We start from the raw sequence: 24,096 nt of genomic DNA on the forward strand, positions 1-24,096 counted from the left end.
GTGTGGCAAAATTAAACTAAAGATCTGGTTTGCCAAAGTGGTATCCATAAATAAATCAATGGATCTGATCCATCTATGTGATGTGTGAGAATTTTCATATGATAGAAAGAATATCATGTCTGCCATCAACCAACGTTAGACATCATCAAGTCTCTATTTTTGCTTGAAAAGCATGAAATAACATATGGCAGTTAGGTAATTTTTCCTTCACTGTTAACACTGTCAGGGGGTTCAACATAAGTGGGTGACGGGATCTGTTCCTCACAAATGGGCGTCTCGCTTAGTGCCAGTGGTGCAAAAAGTAGTAGCAAGGGTCAAGTGTCATAGTTATCTGGGGTTTTGGGAGGCATAGACTGGGTATATGATGTTAACCTTTGGCATTTTTCTACACAAAGTGGCTGCCCTCCGATTTGAACCTACGTACGTTCTCACACTTGCCAGTCCGAGATGCGTAATGCCTTAAAAAAGTAGGGTAGGTTCCAAATTGTGTACTCTTGGAAATGCGTGAGTTAATTCCATTGATGATTCTACATTAATCTTGTGCATGAAGTATCAGCTTTATTTTAAGCGAAAAAAGGACATGCCTGTAAGAGTGTAAGGTACCTCTTCAATTTGCACCTGTTGTCAGGTAAAAATTTTTTTATGTATTTTCTTTCTTCATTCTTTCACCAGTGTATATATACCACTCATTCATTGCCAGATATAAATTTTAAATTTGTCTTCTTTTTTTTTTTATAAGTAAAAATAAAAATTTTTATTAAAGAGAAAAAGAAGTTACAGCGGGAGGTGACAAGACATCACCCGAATACAAAGACCAAAATTCAGATTAGCATTCTCCACAATACATATCTAAAAATCCAGGAATTCTCCTAATCTAATGACGAAGTCTTCTCTTTCTGCTTGGCTGAACTCTGGAAGAATCAGCAACCAATCTACCACTGATCTGCCCACAGCAGCAACGATCTTGTCCATGTTGAAAGCTTTATCTTCGAATATCCTTCTGTTCATCTCCTTCCAAATGTTCCAATAGATTGCAAATAGGATACATCTCCATAGCAAATTTACCTTCTTGCTCCCACTCAGCCTGGGCCAAGTAGAAAAGATTTCTGTTATTAAAGTTGGGTGAAAGTCTGAGGCCCCGAACATGGATGTGAATACTTTCCACAAGAAGCTTGAGAACTTACAACATATGAATAGGTGAGTAGCATCCTCTTCCTGTCCCTCACACAGACAACATCTGTTAGCCATGCTGAAACCCCTCGATTTCAGATGATCAACTGTCAATACACTGTCCATGGCTACCAGCCATGCCAAAGCCTCAACTCTTGGGGGGACTGGGTTTTCCCAAGTGCCTTTAATATGACTTGAGGCTGAGATGGAACTGCTGAGAGCCATATAGCATGGCTTAACTGTAAATTTGCTATTCTTCCCCTCCTTCCACCACAGCTTCTCTCTCTGCTGAAATGCTGGTTTTATCCCCTCAAGTTTTTCTAATAGCAAGATGCATTCTTCAACTTCTCTGTCCAGTAGAGGCCTCCTAAATTGTTGGCTCCAAATCAACTGATTCTCCCTTCTTTCATAACATTCACCAATAGTGATTTCAGCGTCTGATAATTTGTATAGCCTCAGGTATAACTCACATAGTTTACCCACCCCACACCATTCATCCTCCCAAAATCTGATTTTAGATCCATCCCCTACCACAAAACTAGTAAGGTCTCTGAAATCCTTATTATAGGCCATGATCCCCTTCTAAACACTCACCCCTTATGAAGCTCTCACCCTCCTTGCTTCCCAGCTAAACCTCACCACTCCATATTTCCCAGCCACAGACCTCCTCCACAGTGAATTTTTTTCTCTCCCTAAACAAAACATCTATTTTTATGAAAGCACTTTTATAAAAGTACTTTTTACATGAAAGCACTTTATAAAAGTATTTTTATGAAAGTACTTTTATGAAAATACTTTTATGAAAGCTTTAGGAAAGCACTTTTATAAAAGTACTTTTAGGAAAGCACTTTTATAAAAGTACTTTTATGAAAGTACTTTTATGAAAACACTTTAACAAAAGTATTTTTGTGAAAGTATTTTTACGAAAGCATTTTTGTAAAAGTACTTTTGTGGAAGTAAGTACTTTTACAAAAACACATAAAAGTACTTTTACAAAAACACTTTTATAAAAGTACTTTTATGAAAACACTACAAAAGTACTTTTATGAAAATAATTTTACGAAAGCACTTTTATAAAAGTACTTTTGTGAAAGTAAGTACTTTTACAAAAATACTTTTATAAAAGTACTTTTACGAAAACACTTTTAAGAGAATTTTTATGAAATTGCTTTTTCAAAAGCACTTTTATGAAAACACTTCTACATATGGAAGTACTTTTACAAAAACACTTTTACAAAAGTACTTTTGTGAAAGTATTTTTACGAAAGCACTTTTATAAAAGTACTTTTACGAAAGTACTTTTACAAAAACATTTTTTATAAAAGTACTTTTATGAAAGCATTTTTTAAGAGTACTTTTACGAATAAAAGCACTTTTACGGAAGCGCTTTTATAAAAGCACTTTAGCAGAAGCTCTTTTATAAAATATTTTACAGTACTTTTATCAAATTGCTTTTATGAAAGCACTTTGTAAAACTACTTTTATAAAAGCACTTCTATCAAAGTACTTTGATTCATTCATTTTGGATTGAATATTTTGAAAATTTGAAAAAAAAATAAAAGGCAAAAAATCACAAATGCTTATTTTAAGTGTTTATTGGAGAAAAAAAACATCAAATGCCTAATATAAAATAAGTGCTTATTTTTAAAATAAACACTTGAAAAAATTGGGTGCCAAATGAACATAATCACTCCAAACATGTCTGAGTCTCCGGAATTATGATCGGATCATATTTAGATATACAGTATACGTTAGTAACTTACCCCCAATTCGATCAAAATCGCTTGCGGATGGAGATGGACTCGGTTTGAAAATGTTGAACTTGGGTCGGGTTTTTCTGGCTGCAGAATTTCGGAGCCATGATGGTTGATTGGTAGGTAAGCAACTAGTCATGGTCATGAAATTGGAATCATCACTCACGCTCAAAATCAAGTACCCAAAATGCCCCTCTGCCTCATCTTCTACACCTGTACCTGAATCATCATCCTCAGAAACACGGAACATGGGGTTACCAAAGGATGGAAGGAACATGGGAGCAAAGAATCCAAGCCCTAACCCATATTCTAACAAGCCCCATTATAGACCAATCTCTCCACTCTCAGCTTTTCATCTCCACGCAGGTCCCCTGCTACCTTAACTGGGGTTACCCTCCAGTTCTCAGCAACAAAGACCAGAAGAACTCCTTCCCTTTTCTGCATCTCAGGGGGTCTCTCTCTCTTTTTGAAGAGGTCTCCAAGTTTGGGCTTCCCGAGACATCTTGGCGGTCCAAATACCCATTTCAGCAGCCCCCACCATTGATCTTAGCGAAGGGCGTCGAAGAGGCTCCTCCCTCGTGAGGTGAAGTACAGAGGAGACGGTATTTCAAAAAGCGATTGAGAAGAAAACGCCTGGGCAGTGACGTTCACCCGTTAATTCCTATTGCAATTCCAAATGTCTTGTTGTTCTCTCTTCTGCTTTGGAATCCCTTTCCCATTGATTCTTGAGCCACCATGTACAGCCATGCTTTGCCTTGGTTTACCAGGAAATAAAATCTGGACATGCTTGTTTCATAGTTAACTACCTGGGTGCCTTGTTGGTTTGGATTGCTGATCCAATTACTTAGATTTCATCAGTCAACAAAAGAATGGATAAAAAGCAACTAGCTAACCAAAAGTTGAGATGGTATTTGAGCTCAAAGGTTCCATTTCCAAGATCTTGTTACACTTGGGAAGTTTTGGATGCATGGCACAGAGGGAATAGTTCAAAGTTCAGACCTTGTGCAATACTTAAGGCATTAAAACAGACACCAACAATGTAAGCCCAGGTACTGAGCATCTCCATTAAGTAGAAGAATAGTAGCTTTTGTAATACGAGAAAGTAACTAATGGACTGTGTCTCAATTTGCTTTACTAGACCTGTATTTTGGTCCAGTCACATTTTGGTATCACAAAATAGGCAATCTCAATCTGAGGAAGCTAAAAGCATTCTGGAAGCAATGCGGAAAGAAAATTTTGATACCCACAACTCCAGTTCTTATCCCAGAGGCCCCAGAAATGATGAGCTCTTGCATACAATTGCTACCAACCTACCCAAAGTTTATTCAGTGGCTAGAGACAATGTAGAAGGGTATCTTACATAGCAGACCATAAAAAGGACCATAAATGAAATGGCATAACAATACCTACCCATAAATGGTCTGTAAATGTGCCAAAGAGGGTTTTTAGTATCATGGTGTTTCTCTGTTGTTGCATTTAAATAAATTGGCAGACCAGCTTTTTTACAATGAATGAGCTAAATACATGATTGTTTATGCCTATTTAAGCAAACATGTCCATTGATATTCCTGCTAGGAGGAATTGTAAAAACATCAATTTGACACTTCTACAATTGGGGAGAGCTTGCTGCTGCAATGACCCCTATGATATGTAACATTAGAAAACGAAAAAACAAACCATTTTTCTAAGTAATCCTATTCTGATTGCAAGAAAATTTTTGATAAAAAACCAGAACACAACACCTGGTCAACACATCTACCAAATATGTTGCATGGCGAAAATCTTGCATATCTGGAAGAGCATTTGGTTGCTGATTATGCTCAGATGCAATAGAGAAAAAAAAGAAAAAAACAATGATGCCAAGCACCGGCCAAATGAGTGTCACATATGGGCTGAAGTTTTTTATTAACATTATAAATTATCAAGCCCAGAAATCTAAATCTCTGCAACTACATATGTGGCTATAATGATCAACAGAATGGAGGAACGATAATGTCAATAACTACCTTGGGAAAGGTAGGATGTATGCATATTCTGATCAGACAGTAGACAGCAAATTGTAAGGATGTGCTTTTTGGCACCAGAATCAATTTCCTTATCAAAATGAGTGCCTCCAAAATAATAATTCTCTGCTACTGTAATAAACTGTGGAATAAGTACTAAGTTGTACCACTGGAAATGGCTAGTCACAATGTCTTTGCAGGCCATGTTGCTTGAGATGACAAGATTATTCCCACAATTACTCCAAACAATCCAAGTGCACTACCAAAGATCTCGATCACTAGAATCTTCACAAAAAGTGAGGAGTTCTGAGCATCAGATAATGCACAGCTGCTTCCAATTATTCCTACACATAGCCTGTTTCCAAAACAGTTGATAATAAAAAAAAGAGAAAAATAAATAAATTACTATGTTATTGCACGGATTCTTATTGTAGTATGTGGATGAAGGCTGAAAACACACCCGCACACAAGGTTTGCAAAGCCAACAATGATCCCTGAGGCAAAGATTGCATATCCTGCTCTAAGAGACTCTGATTCATACATCTTGGATGTTGGCACACTCTCTAGCTTTGTTTGAAGGATGATTGCCACAATAACACCATAAATAGCAACAGCCTCACAAAAGATCACACTGAAAAGTAAAGTCAGTTTTAAGAGCTCTCTGATGAGTACTTACGAAAGCATATGAGCTATGCTGATGGATTTCAAGTATGGACAATATCATCATGTGTGAATAGACAACACGTTCATCATGCATAAAGAAAATAAATGATTACACGGTTGGCTATCATGGTTCTGAATATGTGATTGAGTATACAGTTCAGAGACACCTACTAGCCTTAATTTCTGATTGATGCCTACAGTTACAATGATGCATGATGTAAATGTGTGAGAAAAGAACTGTTATTTTCCTTAGGTGGACCTTAATGATTTCTACTTTCTATCCAAGTAATTTAACATTATCATGCACTGTTGAACAGGGATTATTCATGACAAATGTACATCATGACCATCATTATCATCTAAGCCTTGTCCCCAACCATATGGGGTCGGTTACATGAATACTTATTCACTATTCCATGCTGTTCACATGGAAGGATAAATCAGCATCCATGATAATGGTCTCACAAAAGTCCGTACATCATCATCATAATTATCATCTAAGCCTTGTCCCAACTATATAGGGTCGGCTACATGAATCCTCTTTAACAATTCCATTCCGTTCACATGGAAAGATCAAAGGATCCATGAAAATGAGAGTTTGGCAAATGTTTTAGTGTCAGCTGTCAACCTGACGAACCCTCCTCCTTTATCCTGGGGCTTGGGACCAGTAAGGCAAGCTCAGACTGGCAGAGTTGATTCAAGTTTCTGCACATACAGATGTAATTTCCTAGTTCTTTAACTGATGTGCTGCAGTTATTGCAAAACATTTCAATTTAAATTCTCAAGATTGGTGTTTGTGAAAAAGTCTTACTTTATTAATAAATAAATACTAAAGTTTTACCCCATAATAAATAATAAGATGCTACTAAAAATTTACAAAAAAAGAAAAACAAAGTGATTCTACAATAAAGAGATGATGGCTCCCTTATCCCCTTGTACCTTAATGGAGATAACCTTAATAAATAGATGTTACATAGTGGATAAGCCTAAGCTAGGACTGAATATCTATATAGCAACAAAAAAGGCTGTTCGGTAACTTCAGCTAGTCTATTACTGCTAGCAATTAAAAACACATGTAAATATAGTTAAAAATGCCTACAAAGTTCTAAACTCAACACCACAAAGCTTTGTCACAACTATATAGGGTGGTCAACTACATGAACCCTGTTCTGCCATTCCTCTCTGTTCAGTTCCATATCCATTAATAAACTATCAGAATTCAAGTTATTTATCACTATTTTATCGGTCAATCATTTTTAACTACTTCAATCCATGATCTTCTTGGCCTGCCCCTATCTCTTCCAGACTTCTCAATTGCCCATACATTTGCATATATATGCTTCATTTATATTCAAAATTTCAAATGGAATTTGTTACCATATAATGCAAAAAGGTTTCTTTCTCTTACAAGCTATTGTCGGCAGAAAATTTAGCTTTGATTATTATTTACTGATAGTCCAACTCTGAATTTACAGATTGCAGTAATGGTTAAACACTTATTCCCATAATATGTGGCTTGGCTGCCAAATTTCCAGGTACCCGCAAGTGTGTAGCATGTCACGCCTTCAAAAGTCATGGCATGGTGATATAATGATATAAAAAATTAAACAATATTAAATTTCCGCAATCTATGTTTGACCCCAGAGTTTATTACAGGAAATATACATATTTTAGGATAAAAATATCTTATTGATCTTACTGGCAAATCTCAAGCCATGTACAGTAAAAATGAACAATGTTTCCAGACCAGAATGCATATTGTTAGTACAATGAGTATGATTTGAGATTTTTTCCATTTTCTTTCCTTTTTGAGTTGGAAGAAAATTATTGAGAAAATACACAAGTTTTCTAGATAGAAAGTTAATAACTGACGTTAATACAAAGCTTATGAAAGAGGGTAGTGGGAAGAACATTTATTGTTTTCTTTTATTGGTTTCCATAACTGGTACATGTTGAATAATAATCACAACAACAACAATAAAATTGTAGCAGCAGCAGCAGTAGTAGTAGGACCATCAGTCAAAACATCAACTGACTTGTGTACCAATCTTCAAAGTTTAAACCACTTGAAATCCAAGCTAAAAATAAAATATCAAGATACTCCAATCCTTAATTCTATGATTATGGGTTGAAAAGTAAATATTCTTCACAAGCAAGGACACTAAAATTCAATGTCACTACCATTAGCCCAGAGAGAGCTTCCCAGTTATGTTGTCTCAAATTTCTGGATGAAAACACATTTGCTTTGCCCTTCACTTTCTACTTGAATAATATCATCCAGAAAATGAAATACAAATATGTTAAAGCATAGGTGTAGGTAGCCTGAACTGAAGGAACAAGCAGAATTAGTGAATGTGAAAAGGATTATAAAGTTCCTAAGTACCTTCAGAGCATATATTATTAGAAAGGTAGTTGGAAAATTTTGTAACAGAAAGGCACTCAAGTTCAAATTGATACTAGAAAGGTAGATGGGTTGAACTTCATTTACAACCTTATAAAGGCTGTGAGTTGAAGAAGGATAACTCCCACACCATAGAACCGAAGTTCATAAACAAGAGATTCAGTGTAGGAAAAAACTATGATACCTGGATTAATTTACATGCCTGACATAACAGTGCCACTGTGCCAGAAACAATAATTGCTAGATATGAGACTAGATACTGCATGCTCTATAGCATTATCACGTTTAAAATATGTAAATGGTATGTTCTAACAAATTATACAATAAAAAAATTGCATGCTAGAAATTTAATTAAACTTGACAAGACATAAATCTTGAGACATTTAGATTCAAAAAGTAAACACAAAAGCATGATATAAACATATTAATGGGATACCCATACCCATATTCATGTCTGGGATTTTCAGGAAATGGAGAATGATATCCCCCATTCCTGTATCCATGTCCATGTCCATGCCCATATTGATATCTGGGCATCATATGAAAAAAAAGGTCCTTACAACCTTCACAAAAGATGGCTTCTTCTCTTTTATTTCTTCTGAGTCATCAACTTTTATGTTCTATCATAAAAGGAAAGATCTTATAAAGATCGAGTAGGAAAAAAGGTCTTCAAATCTTGCTTAACAAAAGATATAAAAGTTATAAAAAGAAACTTCAGAAAAAGTCTCCTTACTTCAGTATCATGTAAAGGTAGTATCATACCTCTGAAGTCTGAAGGACTGTTATAACATAAAATTACTTAATTTTCAGGTCCTATAATGGCCCACCATTATCCCTTCCTATAGAACTATTTCTAGAGCCACTGAAGTTCAGCTGAAATCACCCAAATGAGAGGAGAGACTGAAAAATACTAGCCCTTTTCCTCACTGATGAAATCTAACTTCATAAAGTGGTACTTCCTTTAAAGATATGATACTACCCCAACTATAGTTGTAAATAGATAGGAACAAGAAGTGCAAGTCTAATTAAGCATACTAAACATGAATGCTGACTATCATAAAAGTGATACTAACTGCTAATTAATAATCTATTCTCTGCGTCACTGCAACACATAAAACTGGAGATTTATCAAGTCAGTCTTCTGGTGCGTATCTACTGCACATATTTATGACCATTAAAGCATTGCATATTGATAATATTGAATAAGTTGGGACCCCCTGATAGATCGAATTTTCAAGTATAAACGATGTTAAATTGACAAATATTTACAATCTAACTGAGAGAAACGGACTGACGTGAATTAAACTTTAAGTAATCAATTAAAATAAAAGGTAGAGCTTTTCAGTTTGAAGATCAAACCCAACTAGTTACCTGATGAGATTCTTCGAAGTTATGCGGGGAGCTTTAATTGCAGCACCAATCAGACTACTTCCAGTTATATATATTCCCCTGTAATTTGAGATAGGAGATCCAAACCGGCAAAATGGCATTAACAACTGAAGGAAAAATAGCTGGGAGAAAAAAGGGGTGATGAGACTAGGACATACCAAGCAGCACCCAACACAGAAACACCAATGGAGATAGCGATTCCAACGGCGGAAAAGGCGTACGGAGAGATCTGCGCCATCATTGAACAAGACGTCGGTTCAACAGGAAGACGCAGAAGTTCTTCTTCCGTTAGAATGAACTTCTTCTTCAAATAGGGTTGCTCTTGTAGCAATGGCGCGAAATAGGGTTGCTGCAGTTGCAGAGAGGAAGAAAAGAGAGCTTTTTTCTCCGAGACCCGTGGATTCAACTCCTTGCTAAATTGAGAACAAAAGGCCGGGAAGAACAAAAGGGAAAAAAAATAAAACTAACCGTTATAACGGTGTATACTTCTTTCGATCAGGGCCATGGATGAATCAGACCCACTTACACCAGGCCCACGGCAAAACAAACTGGGTCCGGCCCAGAAAGAAGGGAAAGGGTTTTTTGCATTTACGCCCTCATATCTTAGAAATTTGTATATTTTGCTCCTATGATTTACCCCATTACTAGCCCCACTTAATAATCAAGTGAGAAATGCCTTCAACTACCTTAAATTTGTTATAAGAGAACAAGATCTATTTTATTTTAGTTTTTTATTTAAAAAATCTGTAAATTTATGTTTTTCTAAATTTGAAAGAAATGAGAACATAATAAATTCTAAATTATAACAAAAAAAGCAAATATAATGTATCTTATTCCCTTTTTAATTTGAGAGATGTAAAGGGTTAAGTTTATCAAATCATACCCCCCCCCAAAAAAAAAAAAAACATACAGAAAAGATGCACAATGCCTGAAAGAAAACAAAATCAAAGTGATGACTGACTTATGTCAAATAGAGTAGGGAGCATTTCTGTAGAACCTGTCATACTAAATTCGTGCAAATAGAGTAGGGAGATTTTAGACTTTCATTTGACTTTTCTTGCTGTTAGTTTAATTCATTATTATTTGTATTATGAGCAATATTTCAATGAAGGTTCTCGCCCACTACCTAGGTTTAAGAAAAACATAAATTACATGTAAAAATGATGTATGAACATCATAGTAGTAATTAATGTTTTAAAAATAAACCATCTTTCATCATCATCATCTTCATCCTTTCTCTTCTCACTCTTAGTATAAAAGATGCTCACCCAATACATGATACACCAACCTTAACAGACCTAACTTGATATCAAGTATGCATTTCCAACCTAATTATCCTTTTTTTTTTTTTCGTTGGATTCAGGATGGCCAAACCCAAGTTTGACACCTTGCTAGCTACATATAGAGGTATAAATTGAGCCTTGCACGAAACAATTTTATGGGCCGCCCATGCTTTGGTGGGCCATGTTTGCCTCCTCTAGGATACTTTAGAGGTCAAGCCCAACACAGCCCATGGTACAAGCCCAGGTGGGCTTGGGCTGGGCTAGGCTACGGGAGGCATATCTAAAAGAATTTGAAAAATAATGAAAATTTTAAAATAAATTAACAAAATAGAAAAAAAAATTAAAATTTTATTTTACACGAATTTTGATGTATAGAATTGTTTATATATGAAATTAAAAAAGTTACAATACAATTGGAATACAATAATATAATAAAATTGAAAATAAAAATTAATATATTATATATATTATACAATTATTATTAAATATGCATATGCATATAAATATGTATAATTATATGATTGTTATACATACGTATATGGGTCGTACTGAACCGTGTTGCAGGCTGTGCCATGCCATGCTGGCCCGTGGACCCAAAAACCCAAACCCAGCACGCCACACATGATACAGTGATGGGCCGGGCTCCAGCACAGCCTGATTTACAGCTCTAGCCACATATATAGAAAGAGTGTTTGTAACTCAAATATAATTCCTAATTAAACTGGTGATTTATCCAATAATGAATACAGTAAATTACACCTATGTAATTTGTTTTAGACCCACTACTCAAGCGGTAAGTATTGAAGCATTTGGGATGAGCTTTTTATTTGATTTAGGACATTAAATTAGGCTTGATGGCTAGCTTTTTGAACGATTGGCATTCCTAATTTAGGTTCAAAACAACAATAAAGAATTGAAGGGAGGGTTTTAGGTTGCTACTGTCAGGCATGGAAGAGACTGCAGAGTTAGAGAGAGAGTACCCCATGAAAAGTCCAATCTCAATGGTTTTCTTTGCATTAGAGAGCCTTGACAAAAAGGAAAAAAAATTAGTAATTTTGGCATTGGTCCAGTGGCCGTCAACATATATAATTGCATTTGTTTCTAAGTGAAGGTGCTAATTATGGTAAGGTCACCAGATGGTTGGTTATATGGTGGAGAGTCTTGATACATATATGGGATTAAATCGTGGCTCCACCAAGGATGAGAGGTTTTGGGGTTTGAAGCAAAGAATGTAAAATTTTCCGGATTGAAATGTATCAATTATAATTTCACCTTGTTTTCTGTCTCCTAATTTACTTTTGGTTACGTTTGATTGCATATAATGAAGAAAAAAAAATGAATGGTTTCCTTGGAAAATGATTTTTAATAAGAGAATGAATAGCAATGAGGAAATAGATTGGAAGGATCACTTACGACTCTTTTTTGTTGGTATTCAGTGCTATGCACCATAACTAAAGCTCATCCAAAATAGATTAGAAGAAATTCAGAGGAATGGACCAAGTTGTAGTTTGTGAGAGTACAAAACCAAGATATACGACAATTGAGATAAGAGACTTGTGCAATGGACGATTGTACTCGTAATATGCCAAGGAGATCAACAAACTAGTGTCCAACACAATAGGTTTAGTAATATTTTTAACGTCTCATTCAATAATCATCTTCTAACCAGTGAATTAAAAAGAGAATTTGATGCCTTCAAGGAAAGTATGTGCTTAAGCTTATTCTATTATATTTCTCGTGGTTTTCAAAACCAGTTCGGATCGAATGATTGGACTGAAAAAACCGAGAATCGATCAAGTGACCAATTTCGTTTTTCCTCAAAATTGGATTTTTCTCAAAAGCTATTGATTTTGATCAACAAACTGTTGACTTGGATGATTAACCATTCGAACCGTTCAAACAGTTTTGATCATTTTTTTTATTATTTTTGTCAGAACGATGATATTTTTACTAAAAAAACAGCTTATTCTATTATACCCAATTCAAGAAGCACTTATATCATTTCTTACAACTTCAATTCATATCCTTATAAATAAATGATAAACACATTCAAAATAAAAATTTCAATCAACATTTCTAATAATAACACCGGCCCGGCGCCGAAAAAACCATTTTCGGGGACTGCCCCGTCGACATAGCATTTGATGGAACCGACTTAGTTGTTTGGCTTGAGACTGGATTGGTTATGATTGCTCTCACCATGATTATTAGCAATAGCAGCGTTTTATAATGAAGTCATTGAAAGGTTTAATTTAGATCATAGAAAAATGTGTTTGGGTGGGCCATACATTAATCCCATTAGTCTTAGGAGTATTGTAGGGTTTAATTCTTGCCAGCTGCTGGCTGGAAGTGGCATCATTATATTTCATTTAGAAAATCTGGTAGTAGTAGACATACAAACTCCAAGATATAATGTGACAAAAACTTGACATTGAAAGAGCACATTAGATGTAATGAACAAGAATGAAAGTTCAGGGGAAAAAAAAAACACGTTTTTTTTTGGGAATTTCTTCTGCGGCTTCCTCGGTTGCTTGCTTCTGTGGAATTTCTTTGGTTGTTTCATTTAAATCTTCAAAGTAGGGGTGCCAGTCGGGTTAGCCCAAGTTAATAGTTTACTGTTTTAATCTTAGGTTTTGAATTGGACCCATTGAAATTTTGACAAAATCTCAATCCTAATCTGCAAAAGTTGCACTCCTACTTCATATTGTTGATGTTATTAATACACAATATTTGCAATATTATTTGATTAGACTGGTGGAGGTACAAGTTATTACCCATAAAGATTAAATTTTGTGGTATAAAAGGTGCCAAGCAGCTCATTGATAAGGTCTCCTATAGGATGTAGCCAATACTTGTGATTGATTTCCGTCTTCACTTGTGTTAGGGGTTATGGCATGGGGGACGGGATAGCTCCATTTTGGAGTCCCATGAAACAAACAAACAACAACAATAATAATACCACTATGGTTGTTTTGGATCATTGATCTCAAGCCTAGATAAAGGAGAAGGGTTGGGTTAACTTGTTTTAAACCATCTATTTGTTCCGGTGTGAGCTTTTCGGCATAAATAGGCTTCTAAAAAAGCCACATTTTGAGATGGACTTTTTGAAAAATGTTCAGCTAGTCAGCAATTTCTTTTTTTTTTTTTTAATTAAAAATAGCTTCTTGTAAATGAAAAGGCCAAATGGAGCTTTTTATGCTTTCTCAAACTGCTTTTTAGTGCAGAAAGTTTGTTTTGAACATGTTCACCAAATGACTTCTTAGCAAAGAATTTTTACGAAAGTACTTTTATGAAAGCACTTTTATAAAAGTACTTTTACATAAAAACACTTTTACAAAAGTACTTTTATAAGAACACTTTTACAAAAGTATTTTTATAAAAATATTTTTATGAAAGTACTTTTATAAAAACACTTTTACAACAGCACTTTTATGAAAAACACTTTTTGGAAGTACTTTTTTAAAAGTACTTTTACAAAAAACATTTTAACGAAAGAACTTCTATCAAAGTACTTTTATTCATTCACTTTGGATTGGATATTTTGAAAATTTAAAAGAAAATGAAGGACAAAAGAGTCACAAGTGCTTATTCTACAATTTTTGTTATTTTTTATGTAATTTATGGTTTTCTTTTTTTTGTAATTTCTGATTTTTTTTTCATTTTTTTTGAATTTCTATATTTCTTTTGTAAATTTTATGTGTATTTCCTTTTTTTGTAAGTTATATTATTTTCTTCATTTTCTGTATTTTTTCATAATTATTTTGCAATTTTTATTTATATATTTTGTTTTCTTATAGTTATATTTTTAGAATTTATGTATATGAAAAATTAATAAATTAGGTTATGATGGATTTGAATTGAACCCAACCATAAATGAGTCATTAACGGATTGACGGGTCAGGTGGATACCCGGCTATCCACGGTCCACCCCTACTCACTGGCATGGCTTTTTCCGCGGAAACAATCATTTTGAACCTTTCAAGGAACACTAACATGTGTATTTCCTTAATTTATGCTTTCCTATATATATATATATAAATTAGCGGACCCCGTGCAATGCATGAGAAAAAGATTCTTGAAAGAATTCCAAAGCTCGCAATCGATCATTACACTTGCACTTTATAAAAAAAACACAAATACACATGTTGAATGAAGAAAGAAAAATTAGAATTGCACGCCATCTACTGTGGTTGATCAAAAATACATGATTTGGCTCTCACAAAACCTTTTCACCCAGAGCCTCCCTCTTCCCAATCCAGATTTCTTATTCAGTTTTCTACCCACACTCTACCGGCCGTGAATTGCAGCCTGAGACCCAAATTTATCGATGGAGGTCCAATCCAAACTTAATCACCCAACATCAGATATTTTAGGTTCGGGTCTTAGGTTGTGTTGAGTCAAGTCCAACCCAAACTTACACTACTTGAGACCTCAACCCAATCCCAATTTGACTTTAGGTCAGATCCAAACTTTCGGGTCCAAGCCCAAACCTTCCACAGTCCCACGCTGGGCCGGTTGGGACCATCCAAGTTACATACCTGGGTTCACCCCTAATACAACGATCATCCATAGCTGAAGTATCTAAATTGCATCCCATTGAAACAGACAAAATAATTATAAATAGGCATCTAATTAGTTTCTAATTTCTATTATTTTGAAATGGACATATAAGGATGGCAGTTGTGTAGGGCGGGGCCAAGGCCGACCTTTGCATGCCCTGCCTCCGATTTCGAATTCAAATGCCCCTGCGCTACAGGAGTTAGACATCTTAACCCCATTATCCTAGCAACGATTGGGGATCCTCAAATTTACCCTGCCCTACTCAGGTCATTCCAATTTACATACTTGCAAGCTTTTTTTTTTAAAACCTACCTAAAACCATTTTTAATAAGTTACCCAAAATTCTTAATTAACTTTCAAAATATGAAAATGAAAAGAAATGGTAAATTTTTAAATTGATTTTTGCAATTTTGGAAAATTAATATAATAAAGTTTTGGTATATTAACAAAAATTAATTTCAGTAAATTAATTATTCTAATTCTAAAAACCGAAACAAAAAACTTAACTGAAAAACTGAAACCAAAATTTTTTGTTCAATTTTTTCGGTTTTAACTAAATAGTGCTCACCCATAAATTGGATGGTCAAACTATTTAACCCGAGAATCAATTATGGCTCTGGCTCTGGTTTTGGGCCTTAAAACCATTCAGACCGGATGATTGAACCATTTGACCTGAGAATCATTCATGACTCCAGGTTTGGCTTAAAACCGTATGCAACATAAGACTAGATGGTCGGATTGTTTGACCTGGGAATCGGTCATGGCTCCAGGTCTGATTTTGGACCTTAAAACCATTTGTGAGCTTTGTATTGGACGTTCGCACCATTTGACTGGAAATAGGTGGTAAAATCAGTTCCCTTTTCCAGTCGATTTTCAAAACCATGAAATTAAATGAAATTTTAAGAAACATTACGTTTGCTGAAATTTCATGATATAATATAGATTTAATTGTACTCCTCATTTATATTTATATTTATAAATTCATTGAAAATTTGAAAATTTGTCTTCAGTTAATTTAGTCTAAAACATTTGATTTGCTTGTTTCGCAAAATTTAGCAATAATTTTAGCAATGGAGCAATTCCAATTAATTAGGGAGATTTTAATTTTTAAAGGCCGCACATGAAGTTTGAAATAAATTCTTTTGCTATTTTATATTTTTTTATGGGTAATAAAGAATTTTGCATTAGATGGCATATGGGCAGTTATGTCATTGCGTACTTGTGGAAGATTAGCAATCAGTCATCAAGCCTATTCAATACAAACCTTTAGGCTATGTTTGGTTTGATGGAAAAGGTAGGGAAAGGAAGGTAAAGACAGAAAACCTATACAATGTTTGTAAAAGTTTTGTTATTTTTCCCTTCCTTTCCCTGCATTTTCCTTCAAACCAAACATAGCCTTAGGATTCATTTGAAAGCGGTGTAAATAATGTTTTAAAAAATGACCAAAAACCAGAACCACATTGGCTATCGGTTTTCACATAGCAGTTTGACCATTTTGTTTGAATGGATGGCCTGTTCTAATTTTAATGTTTTGGGCCTTTTGTTTTCAATAATCATTGCAAAAATTTTCAATAAATTTCTGAAAATTTAATAATGTATCCTTTATTTTCCAATAAAAATTAATCAAATACAATGTTAAAACTCATTTCAAAATGCAACATGGAGGGGCCACGCATTTAGTACCTCCTGTTAAGGGTCAAAGGCCGCATTAGAAGACCAAGAAAAATTCTGAAATATCTTATTTCTTATAAATGAGGTGTTTTTTTCCAAGTTTCAAGGTTCTTGTTAGATCATCATCATCTTCTTCTTCATCCATAAGCCTTTATCCCATTTATTCCGATTATATAGGGTAGGCTAACACGAATCCTGTTTCACCATTCTGATCCGTTCTATTTAGTGTCATATCTATACTCATTTCCCTTCAAGTTTCAATATACATCCCATGAGATGTAAATATGCAAAAGATGAGGGACAGAATGCATCAATGTTATAAAGAAACTTCCTCTCTGCCTTTCAGTGTTTTTGAACCATCATTGACTTAGATGGTTGGACCGTTTGGTTCAGGAACCATTCAGGCAACCAATTTCGTTTTATTCCAAACCTAATCTTTGGCAAAAAATCATTGAATTGATCAGTGATCCGCTGACCTGGGAGGTCAAACTGTCAATCCGTTCAATGGTTTTGGCTGTTTTTTATTTTAATTATTTCTTTATTTTTTATTTTTTAGTTGGAATGGGCCATTGGTTCAAACTGGATGGTCGAACCGTCAACCAGGAAACCAGTGACCAGATCAGTTACGGTTTTAGGTCAAATTTTAAAACGTTGTTGTCTTTCCCATACATGGGATCTACTGGGCTACTAATGTAGGCTGTGTTTGGTGCCATTTCTGTTTCTAGCTACTTAAAATGTTCTTGTTCATCGATTCAAATCGGTAAGAGAAGTGTTGTCAGTTCTCACATTACATATGCATTTTTTAAGGTATGTCATCAATTTGTGTAGTGATTACTGATTGGCTCAAAACGTTTCAAGTAGAAACAGCAATCAATGGTATATCAAGCACAATCTAAATCAATGCAAATTTTATGTTGTAGAAAGATGTTTTACACTCCAAGACCATAAATTTTTCACCCCATGCATTAATGGTCTCAAGGTTCAGCTTGGAAGGACAAATACAAATATATAGAATGTAAAACTATGTATTTTGTATTATTTTATATGTATTTGTAGTGTATATATTTGTATTTGTACTCCTTCCAGAATGCACCCAAGGCTGTATTTGGTTGTAATACGAATTTATTTGCATTGATGCAAAACCATGGTAGTGCAAATGATTTCGATGTAAACTATGATTTATTTTTATTTAAAGATTTATCTTATTTTGTTTGATTGCAATATAAATGATGTAAAATAATACCTGAAACAGAATAAAGTAAAATCCAAAACAAAATTAAATCAAAATTTGCATTCTTTACATTTGCACTCCCATACATTTGCAGTGATGCAAATAAAATTGCACAGCAACCAAACACAGCCCTGTGTTAGATTTACAGCGTTAAGGACTGTTCCATGCATGAGGCTTCAGCAATCAAGAATCAAGCAGAGCAAAACCCATTGAACATCTTGCTATATAATTAATTGTGTTTAGAGGCTTCCTTCCAAAGGCCAAAACAAATTAAAGTTGCCTTGTCTAATAAGTCTATAGGCAAAGTAGAGTAGCAATGAATAATTTTTAATTTGCACCTTCATTGGCCGCTTAACATCTGCCATTTGTTAGTCCCTGATCATTCAACAGCAGATTGATAGAGGGCAGATAAAACACTTGAATGACGCTCTGACACTAAGCCAAAGAATACAGATTTGACTCAACTTGACTAAGATCCAAAATGGCTTTTTCCTTGCAAAGCAGAGTTGAAGCTTGCTCTTTCTGTAGAACAGAACCACACACACATATATATATATATATATATATATATATGCTTCTTCTAACGTTCAAGAAAGTTACTGTTAGAGTGCTAACAGTAATAAATCTCTGCAGCATGGATTTAGGCGTACTTGGACCTATTCAGCCCGTTAGATCAGAGACAAGTGTCCACTAGGTAGGATTTTCCGCCCAAGCTTTCTCAACTACTTAGCCAAACCATTGACCATATCAAGCAAGTGAAGTTGACATGGCAATAGTATGTTTATCCGATAAGTGTGAATCAAGCTGTAATAGTAAATAACACAAGTGGAGAATAAGACCTATGCTTTATTTAGCAGTAAAAACATTTTTACCCATTGGTGTAGGCTGAGCCATCGGCCGTAGGGTTTATCCATACACCAAGGTTATCCATTCGAGGGCATCTGACCACTCACACTAACATCTCCCACTTGGCCATTTATGCCAGAGACATTTGCTAGCATTTGAGACCCAAACTGTAAATGTGCCTCTTGAAAGTATTACCTGCAATAGCCTTTGTAAATGAGTCAGCTAGCATACCTTTTGTAGGCACATAGTCTACCTGGATTTCCTTCTTTTCGTAGATATCAAATAGATATCTGTACTGAAGTTCTATATGTCTTCCTTGGGGCCAATTTTGCCATTCTTTATCGTCTGAATTGTAGCTTCATTGTCATTGTATATTTGAGTTAGATCGCTTTGCAACTCTCTTATCTTGAAGTCTTCTAGAAACCTCTTTATCCATACAGCTTCTGAGGCTGCTGTACTGCAAGCTATGAATTCAGCCTCCATTGTGAATTTTGCAACACATCCTTGCTTTTTATTAGCCCATGAAACAATTCCTCCTCCAAAAAGGAAGACATACCCAGTAGTTGACTTTCTATCGTCAACATCCCCTGCAAAATCAACATCACAATATCTTAATATTTTTAAGCTTAGTACATTTAGTTCCTTTGAGATATCTAAAAATTCTCTTACTACTTGCCAATGAGGCTTTCCTGGATTGCTTTGATATTTACTAACTAAACTAACGACAAAACTTAAATCAGGCCTAGTGCACAACATGGCGTACATTAGGCTGCCCACTACTTGAGCATAAGGTTTCTTAGCCATTTCATCTTTTTCTTGTTTAGTCATTGGAAAGATTGGATTTTTTACGTGTCCAAAGTTCATAGGGAGTTAGTTTATTAATCTTTGTAGAGACTCTATTTAGTATGTAAACTGCGGTAGATAAAGCTTCCCCCCTAAACTTTCTCAAATAGGTTGATTTTCTGCCCAAGTTTTCTCAACTACCTAACCAAACCATTGACCATATAAAAGCAAGTGGAGCTGACATGGCAATAGTATATTTATCTGATAAGAGTGAATCAAGTTGTAACAGAAAATAACACAAGTAGAGAATAATAATACCTATGCTTTATTTAGCAGTAGAAACATTTTTACCCATTGGTGTAGGCTGAGCCATCGGCCGTGGGATTTATCCATACACCAAGGTTATCCATTCGAGGGCATCTGGCCACTCACACTAACACCATTTCTCTCCGCTCATCACGCCCACAAGGCAAAATGTTTGTCAAAAGAGATTTCTTGAAACCATCACCCAACTGGACAAAGCCATAAACTAATAAATTTCTAATTAAACTGTTGATGATGACACGGCAACTGTGATCTGTAGACTATTGTTTAACAACAATGACCACCTCGATCGGCTGCCATTTCAGACCTTACAATTTGAGCCTGATCACGATGGGTTTAGTGACCTTAATTAGTTGGAGTTTGATGAGGTGGTGGGCATACATTTCTTCAACCAAACAATTGGATTGATTTGGCTGATCCATCAACCTACCCAATTCCTGCTTTGCAGATTATTGAAAGAAACAGTCAGGACGACGTACGTCGGAAATCCAGTACGTACCCAAACAATTATATTACAGTCTGAATCAGATTTAATTTGCATGGGTTTATATCAATATATGCGCCTAATGGGTCTGTCCGTAATTCAATCATTTAGCAGCAGCAATGTACGTACGTGATCGGACTGATATATGTCTTCACGTACAAATTTTCCATCTGTGGCCAATCCAACCAGGGTAGTAGGTAGCTCAATGGTCTTGATTCATTGATCAATGGCCACATTCACATATCTCCATCACATTAAAACCGCCATAACCGTGCAGAAGGAGATGGACGATTCATCTCTCTCTACACATATATGGCGGGTGGTTGGATCATGATAGAGAAAGTATGAGAGACAAATGCTCTGGCAACTAATATGCATGGGACCTACGACGTTATTAATTTCTCACCAAAGAAAAGAAAGGTGTTGGATTCTCTATTTTCTGCTAATTAAAGAAGCAACTACTGTCTGATATTTACTGCTAGTAACTTAGTAATGAAAATTGAAAGGGGTAGGTCTCTTGATAATAGGCCATTAATGAATTATCTATCTCCTTTCAATTTGGTCTAACAAAATAAAAAAAGGGAAAATTTTCAACCGGTATCCTGTTAAGTAAAGTTTCAATTTAGTACCCGAATTTTAAAATGCGATAATCTAGTATCTGAACTTTTATTTTATGACAATCTAATACTTACCATCAATTATGTATATCATTTTATCACGTCACCTCATGTGTGATTTAAAAATTTTGAAAATGTTAAAATTACCCTTAGAAAATGCATTGTTCATCATGGAGATTATAACTTTAAAATACACTGTTCGACATCGTCGGCAATTAGAATAAAAGACTACAAGCACAGTCCCGTCCACTATGCCATTGCACTTGGAGACCATACCACCCTCTCCCGACTGCACTCTTCCCTTCCATCACTAGCCAATCCCTCCCAAATTCACACCGAGTTGGACTTGCTTGCCCAGGAAAGAGTAGCCGACCAGATCTCTTCCATCCTCGACTGCCATGACGTTCCTCATCATGAAACCCCTTTCCACCTCGCCGTCCGTCTCAATGACTCTTTCGCCGCTCGTACCCTTGCTGCTACCGACGCCGATGTCTCCCTTTAGAATGCCTCTAGATGGAACCCCTTATAGGAAGCGGTGTGTCGCCACAGCACCGAGATCACTCTCACTCTGCTCCGCCTCCACCACCGTTCTACCTAGTCTAAATGGCGTCGTAGACTCCCTCGCCTCGTTGCAGTTCTTCGAAGAATGCAAGACTTTTAGGCTTTGTAGCTTCTCCCTCCCCTCTCTTTATTATAAAGTAAAAAAAAACTGTAGCTCACAGTGTAGGCTTCAATGTCCTTGATCTAGTCATTGTGGGACTGAATGTCATCATCGCAAGAGAGGCTCAGTAGCTTCATTCCTCGCTTGGTAAATTCCTATTAAATGTTGCTACACATTTTCAGGAGTCATTGAATCAATTCTCTCGAAGAACAGTAAAGATATGCTATCTTCCAATGTTTGTTTCATTCCAATGTAAATCGTTGCATCTTCCAAAATTAGTTAATTCCAAAGTCTATCGATTCTTCTCCCAAGGAAATTAATGTCAGTCCAAGTCCAATGTAAGTCGGTTCACCTTCAACCGACTTCATCTAGTATAAATATACCTCCTCTGTACTGATTCGACACAACTGAGAGAAATGACAGAATACATCTCTATTTCCTTCAAACCATCAGTGGTATCAGAGCTACGTCCGATCAATTTTCTGGGCATGATTTCTTCTAAACATTATGTGTGCCGACGCCAATCGCTCTACTCTTTCTCTTTCAATTTTCAATGGAGAAAACTATGACTTCTGGTCCATCAAAATGAAGACCTATTTTCGGTCACAAAGTCTATGGAAAATTGTTGAGGAAGGGTTCTGCATTGCTGAAGATACTTCCACTCTTTCAGCAAATCAAAAGAAGATCTATGAAGAGAATCAACAAAAGGATTGTCAAGCACTATTATGCTTGCAGCAAGCAATGGCTGAGGAGATATTTCCTCGAATCATGGGCGCATCAACTGCAAAAGAAGCGTGGAGCACACTACAGGAGGAGTTTCAAGGAACTATCATGGTACGCACTGTTAAATTGCAGAAGTTTAGAAGGGATTTTGAAAATCTTAAGATGAAGGATAATGACACTACAAAAGATTACTATTCTAGAATAAAAGAAATAGTAAATCAAATGAGAGCCTATGGGGAGACTATTTTTGACAAGAAAATAGTCGAAAAAATTCTAATCTCTTGTACAGAGAGATATGATGCAATAATCTCGGTGATAGAAGAAACAAAGGATCTAGAAACACTATCACCAACTGCATTAATGGGCTATCTCGAGACATATGAAAATAGGCGTGATAGGCAGAATGAAAATTCGGTTGAGGCTGCCTTTCAGTCTAAAGTTAATCTGTGGTCTCATAAACCAAAATTTGATGGGAGAAAGTCACAAGGAAAACCAAAAGAAAATAATGACAAGTATTCTTCATGTGGTATTTGTAAGAAGAGAAACCACTTGAAGAAAGATTACTGGTTTAAAGGAAAACCACAGTGCCAAAATTGTAAAAAATTCGGCCATGTTGAAAAAGCTTGTAGATTGAAGAAAACCCATCAAGCTAATTTTTCAGAAAAGAAAAATGAGGAAAATAATCTTTTTTATGCTTGTCATTCTGCAATAGAAGAAAAAAAGGATACTTGGTATCTTGACAATGGGTGCAGTAACCACATGACTAAAAATGAAAGCATCTTTCATAGTCTTGATAAAATCAAGACAAAAGTCAAAATTGGTAATGGCGATTTAATGGAAACAACCGGCAAAGGCACCATTGTTATTGACACCAAACAAGGGAAGAAATACATAAATGATGTACTTTTGGTTCCCAACATTGATCAAAATCTACTCAGTGTGGGCCAAATGATTGAAAAAGGTTACTCTTTACATTTTGAGGGAAACTCTTGCACAATCTATGACAAGCAAGACAAGTCCCTTGAAATTGCAAAAACAAAAATGACTGAAAAACAGATGCTTTCCCATTCAATGGAGAGATGCAAGTTATATAGCAATACAAGCACAAGTGGACGAGTCGTGGTTATGGCATAGAAGATTCGGACACTTTAACTTCCATGGATTAAAGATTCTTCAGCAGAAGAACATGATGCGTAACCTACCAACTGTCAAGGAGTTCAACAATGTTTGTGAAGGGTGTATGCTCGGAAAACAACATCGACAACCCTTCCCATCCGGCAAAGCTTGGAGAACCAAAGAGCCACTAGAGTTAATTCATACAGATGTTTGTGGTCCAATGCGTACTCCATCAAATAATCAAAACAGGTATTCCAGTCTCTTCATTGATGATTATACTAGAATGACATGGGTTTATTTCTTGCGAGAAAAATCGTAGGTTTTTGATATTTTTAAAAAATTCAAAGCCCGTGTTGAGAAGCAAAGTGGTCACAGCATCAAGACCATAAGAAGTGATAGAGGCAAAGAATATACCTT

General features: G+C 35.6%; 2 protein-coding genes and 1 pseudogene across 2 annotated transcripts; 1 reads left to right on the forward strand and 2 right to left on the reverse strand.

The window, feature by feature from the left end:
- Nucleotides 1-2,762: 2,762 nt before the first annotated feature.
- LOC104608155 (V-type proton ATPase subunit c''2-like) lies at nucleotides 2,763-9,823 on the reverse strand. Its single transcript, XM_010274046.2, has 4 exons — nucleotides 9,539-9,823; nucleotides 9,363-9,440; nucleotides 5,388-5,558; nucleotides 2,763-5,282 (listed from the first exon to the last, which is right to left on the reverse strand). Exons 1-4 carry the CDS (start codon nucleotides 9,619-9,621, stop codon nucleotides 5,111-5,113), a joined length of 504 nt encoding a protein of 167 aa, XP_010272348.1. The 5' UTR covers nucleotides 9,622-9,823; the 3' UTR covers nucleotides 2,763-5,110.
- A 9,451-nt stretch (nucleotides 9,824-19,274) lies between these two features.
- On the reverse strand, nucleotides 19,275-19,775 carry LOC148803829 (secreted RxLR effector protein 161 pseudogene; annotated as a pseudogene).
- Nucleotides 19,776-22,347: 2,572 nt separating this feature from the next.
- Nucleotides 22,348-23,697, forward strand: LOC148803830 (uncharacterized). Its single transcript, XM_088897974.1, has one exon. It carries the CDS (start codon nucleotides 22,348-22,350, stop codon nucleotides 23,695-23,697), a length of 1,350 nt encoding a protein of 449 aa, XP_088754100.1.
- Nucleotides 23,698-24,096: the final 399 nt, after the last annotated feature.

Source organism: Nelumbo nucifera, chromosome 1, assembly GCF_055504915.1.
Source record: "Nelumbo nucifera cultivar China Antique chromosome 1, China Antique-T2T, whole genome shotgun sequence".
Classification (NCBI taxonomy): Eukaryota; Viridiplantae; Streptophyta; class Magnoliopsida; order Proteales; family Nelumbonaceae; genus Nelumbo; species Nelumbo nucifera.